At 38.7% G+C, this 4,980-nt stretch overlaps 1 protein-coding gene across 1 annotated transcript in view; it reads right to left on the bottom strand.

The window, feature by feature from the left end:
• Window positions 1-1,080: 1,080 nt before the first annotated feature.
• Window positions 1,081-4,980, bottom strand: part of gcn1 (GCN1 activator of EIF2AK4) — a 52,854-nt gene continuing 48,954 nt past the window's right edge. Inside the window, exons 56-57 of the mRNA XM_037681267.1 lie at window positions 1,795-2,016; window positions 1,081-1,702 (exon numbers count right to left, since the gene is read on the bottom strand). Of these exons, the coding sequence (XP_037537195.1) occupies window positions 1,577-1,702; window positions 1,795-2,016 (348 nt within the window). The 3' untranslated portion in view covers window positions 1,081-1,576. The remainder of the gene's footprint in view (window positions 1,703-1,794; window positions 2,017-4,980) is intronic.

The following is a 4,980-nucleotide window of genomic DNA, read 5'->3' on the forward strand; positions in this document are numbered from 1 at the left end:
ATATATATATATATATATATATATATATATATATATATATATATATATATGTATATGTATATAAAATGTGTGTGTGTATGTATACACATGCACACATATATATATAAATGTGGGTGGGGTAGGTGAAGCACTCACACCTGCCTCCACCCTCATTCGTCCCACTCTGGGCCCTTGAGCAAGGCCCTTAATCCCCACCATCTGCTCCTCTGGGTGTCCTAGACAGCAGCTCTCTGCTCCACATAGAGGGCTGTGGTAGCTCCGTGGTCTGTGTGTGTGTGTCAGGAAGGGCATCCGGCGTAAAAATAACTGCCAAGTCTTCGTGCGACTTAGTTCGCTGTGGCGACCCCTAACGCAGGGAGCAGCCGAAAGAAGAAAAATAAAATAAAAAACTTACATATATATATATATATATATATATATATACATATATATATATATATATATACACATACATGTCTACACACACATATACATATATATATATATATATGTATATACATATACATACATATGTACATATGTGTATGTATGCTTATATGTGTATGTACACATAGATTAAACATGAATGTAATACTCCCTACTACCTTGTGCATATGGATATTTCTCTTTTCCAAATGTGTGTATTCTGCTTCTTTTTAATTATTTCATATTTATTTTTTGTATGTATGTACATATGTATGCATCATAGAGTTATAGTATGCTATTCCCAATTAGGCTACATATTCTGGTGTTTTCTGTAAGAACTTTTATACAAAGTTGCAGAACAGAAAAATAACCATTAAGTAATAATGGGGGCTCAAGCACTGGTTACTCAACTATAAACAGTTAAAAGAATAAACCCAGACATGTGCTTCACACACACTTGTCTCTTGTTGCTACCAGGAGCACGTCACAGATTAATACAATGAAAATATATTCCTTATGATGAATTGTTGTAATGCTAAAGTTTAAGTCAGCCATGGTGAAAACTTTCCTCCATGAAACTAGTGAGATGTACCGACAAGCACTTCAGAGAACTGCAGTGCGAACCACAGTGACCTTGGACCAAGCTTCAAGAAAATGGCTCCTCAGTCTCTCACGCACATTATGAAATCTTTTTATTACCGTTACTGAATAAGATTTTTACAACAGTATCACTGATAAGAATGATTTGTCTTCTTATAGAAAGTTGTTTTCCCCAAACAGTTCTCACACAAACTCCAAAGAAATATTAGAGAGGGACTTTGTTTTTCCAGAGGTATTTAAATGCTTCAAATCATTTTAGTAAAATAATTAGCAAAACACTGTTGTATCAAAACAGATTTTGGCATTGTGTCTTTCTAATAAAGTTTGGTACAGGAGGATCACCTGCACATCACAAGATAAAAGAAACTAGGCTTAAAGATGCTAAAACAAGGAAGTGAGAAAAAAAACGAACAAAAAAGAAAATTTGCCTGGATATACAGGATTTCTTCCACTCCAAGGCGAGAAGAGGATATCTGCTGAGTGTGTCTGGGGTTCTCCTGGTATTTGCTTACTGGATCAGTCAGATTTGAGTTGGCCTCTGCAGAATGCATTTGTATTTAGTCCTGCTCCATCACGTTAGGATTGTGTCATCAATCTCTTCATTGGAGTCAGGCAGACTGGAGATCTTCTTCAGCGACCGGCGGTGACACTCTGACAGTAGTTCGTTACTTGCAGAGTCCAGGATGGCAGTAATACTCTGGCATGAGAAAATGGTCAAATGAATGAGGCAATATTTTCATCCTTGATCACACCGACCTGTAAATAACACTCCTGAGCACAAAGACTCACCTGCATGGTTTCCTCGCCCTGGCGGAGTCCTAGCAGGTTGACGATGGTGTGCTCGCTCTGGCCTCTGACGGTGGTGTTCTTGTCCTTGGTGTTGTCCAGCAGACTCTTTAGCAGGGGCTTGATGAGACTGGTCTCCATGGGGGGCACCGACGGGTCTCTGAACACCCACCACAGGACCCGCTCCGACACCAGTCTGATGTCGCTGGACTGATGCTGAAGACACTGTGAGGAAGGGGGCGGGGTCACACAAATGACACGTGTCATTTACAAAACCTGCATCGTCCACTGGACACTGTTCTAAAACATCAAAACATTAATCGTTCACTAGGCCTGTCACGATGACAAATTTTGCAGGGCAATTAATTGTCTCAGAAATTATTGCGATAAACGATAATATTGTTTGAAATTTGACAATAATTAGTAATTATTGTCCAATTTAAGAAGAAATGTTGGTTCATTTTTGTGTGTAGCACCTTTTTTGACCACTGGATGGCAGTATAAGACAGTTTGAACCGAAGGATGGATAGTGAGGGAGCGAGCAGCGTGTCTCTAAGAAAAATGGGAGGGAAGCCCCTTGACGTGACATGGGCTGTCTCTCTTCAGTTCTCAAAATGGCGGACGCTCGGTGTGGTTTGAGCTCTTTGGCATAGCATTTTTCACACAAAGCTTTTCATAAAAAATGAGTAAACAATTTCTCAGCTTCTTTTTTCAGAGAAAAACAACTTTTTAGACAAAAGCACGGGTTTCAACCGTGAATTTTGGAGATTCGACAAGATGGAGGTTTTTTCCCCGAGGTCGGCCTATTAGCTTAGCTCGTAGCTTAGCTTGTCAGCTTAGCTGCTTTTAACAATCCAAAAACTTTGTTTTTTTCCCCATATTGCTGTGTTCATTGGTCCTCATCTGCTCACACAGACTCATGTTCGTGCTGCTGTTGTTTGGCACATTGTTTTGTACTATTAGTGCTTAGTGTATTCCTAGTTTAGCATATTTCTTAGTTCATATCTTATTACTGTTTTTCTTTACAATTTGTATTTTTGTTGGATGTAACTGGGACCATATGTACATAGTTTTGTTCCACTTCATGTACCACATATGATGTGCAGTGTTTCCCCTAGTTAACTAAATTGCCATGGCAGGGTGCTCATCTCATCCATGATTTTTGTTGATTAGGGGACGGACAATTGTCTGAGTGCAGCTTGTATAAACAGTTTTTGAATTGGGGCAGGGGGCGTTTAGCATGAGGGAAGAGGCAACATGAGTGCTGCCTTTAGCTTTTTAGCTAGAAAACCTGTATTTCTCGCTGCTAGCTTAGTGCTATGTCAGTGCCGGGTGGGCAGGTGAGGGGGCAAGTTTGGTTTGGTAGGCGGGGTGCTCAATTCTGTTGACAGGGTGGGGCACCCCACTTGTATGATGGTAGGGGAAACACTGATGTGAATGACAATAAAGACACCTTGACCTTGAAAAAAACAACAACACAATTTTGAATGGTTAAAACAGATTTTAAAAAGAAAAAAGAAAGGGAGGGGTCAGTGAAGAGCACCGGAGTCACGCTTTTTGTCATCCAGTGTCTTCAGTAGAAAGAGAGACACAAAGAAACAATAAAGCTGATAAATGAAAATGAGGTTGATAATTTTCATTTATCATGAGATTAATTGATTTATTGTTTATCGCAACAGGCCTATCGTTTACTCACTCATTGTTTCCCTATGCAAGATTTAGCTTTCAGCTAAAGAAGAGTTAACTTATAACAGTAAATTAGATCATTTCTGAAGAAATGCTGAAGGCGTCGACGAAGCTCCTGCCTCACACTCCAACAGGACTTTGTAATTTCTGAAAAAAATGTCGACATTTGGACATTCAATGCGATTAATTTGTATAAATAAAGGTTGAATGAATTTCAACTGGATAAAATGTGTAGAGAAAATTCAAAGGAAAGTTAAAGTGGCTGCCAGTAGTTCAGTATGATCACCATGGTAACCACACACCTGTGTCTGTCACTCTCTTATAACCAAGTTAATGAGAGGAAGACAAAAACACAGACTGAAAAGTAAGTCTCACATAAAGACTTGCTGTGTGAAAACCATTAAAACCATTGAACTTTTAGGGGCAGAAGACTGAGGGTTACACAAGTGAATTTTATGTTTCTTCACCGTTTTATATTATTTTTGTTCCATATTTCCCAGCCCTACTGGGCAATGTGACACCACTAGACAGCAGTGTGTTCCTGAAGGATGTTGGTTCAGAGAAAAAGTCTGGGAACATGGGCGGACCATTTTAATAATTACAACCTCACAAATCATGACGGTTTTTGTGCAGGCAGGGGAAAGGGGCCATGCCACCTCCTGATTTTTAGCAGCACAATCAATCAGGAATAGTGTGTTATGACTCATAACTATAACTAATAATGACACCTGATTGATTGTTTTGCATCTGTTTAGAATTGATTAGTACTTTATAAATTCTCACAGAAATGGCATGTGGTGACATCATTACTGTGAAAATATAACACTATCTCACTGTAAGGACGGATAAGATTTACCCACTAGTGTCAAAAGCAAAAAATAAAAATAAAGATAACACTTGCTTTATTTAAGCTTCTACTAGAGGCTTTAAAGACTTGAAACACAGGAGCTTGTCTTTCTGACAAAAAGGTAAAAGTTAAAATCAAACATATCACTTTACATGAACTGCATAACTGAACTGACAAAATATGGATCATAAAAAGCAAAATAAAACACTTAAATACAAGCAGGTAGGAATTCTTTGTTGTACAGTAGTTCCTCACTACTTCCTAGATCGTTTTTCACGGACTCGCTCTACCGCGGTTTTTCAAAATAAGATTAGACATGACACACAATTGACTGATTGATGGATGAGCCGCAAGATCGGCATGGATTTTTATTTAAAATGAATTATTTAAACTTATTTAGCAACAGCTGCAAGAGAAGTTTCCTCCTGCAGCGTGCCGTATCTCCACTCTGCAGCAGAGAAGTGGGCGTGGCCAAGAGCGCTGGCAGATGACAGAGAGCAGCAGGAGGCAGAGACCTGAGATCATGACATGCTGTGCTCTTTTAGAGCATTTAGAGTTTAGAAACATTGTTTAGAATATTTCAAGAGTGTGGGAAGGGTTTGAGATGCTTTTATATATATATATATATATATATATATATATATATATATATATAT

This window comes from Nematolebias whitei, chromosome 8, assembly GCF_014905685.2.
Source record: "Nematolebias whitei isolate Nwh7 chromosome 8, NemWhi1, whole genome shotgun sequence".
In the NCBI taxonomy this organism is placed as follows: Eukaryota; Metazoa; Chordata; class Actinopteri; order Cyprinodontiformes; family Rivulidae; genus Nematolebias; species Nematolebias whitei.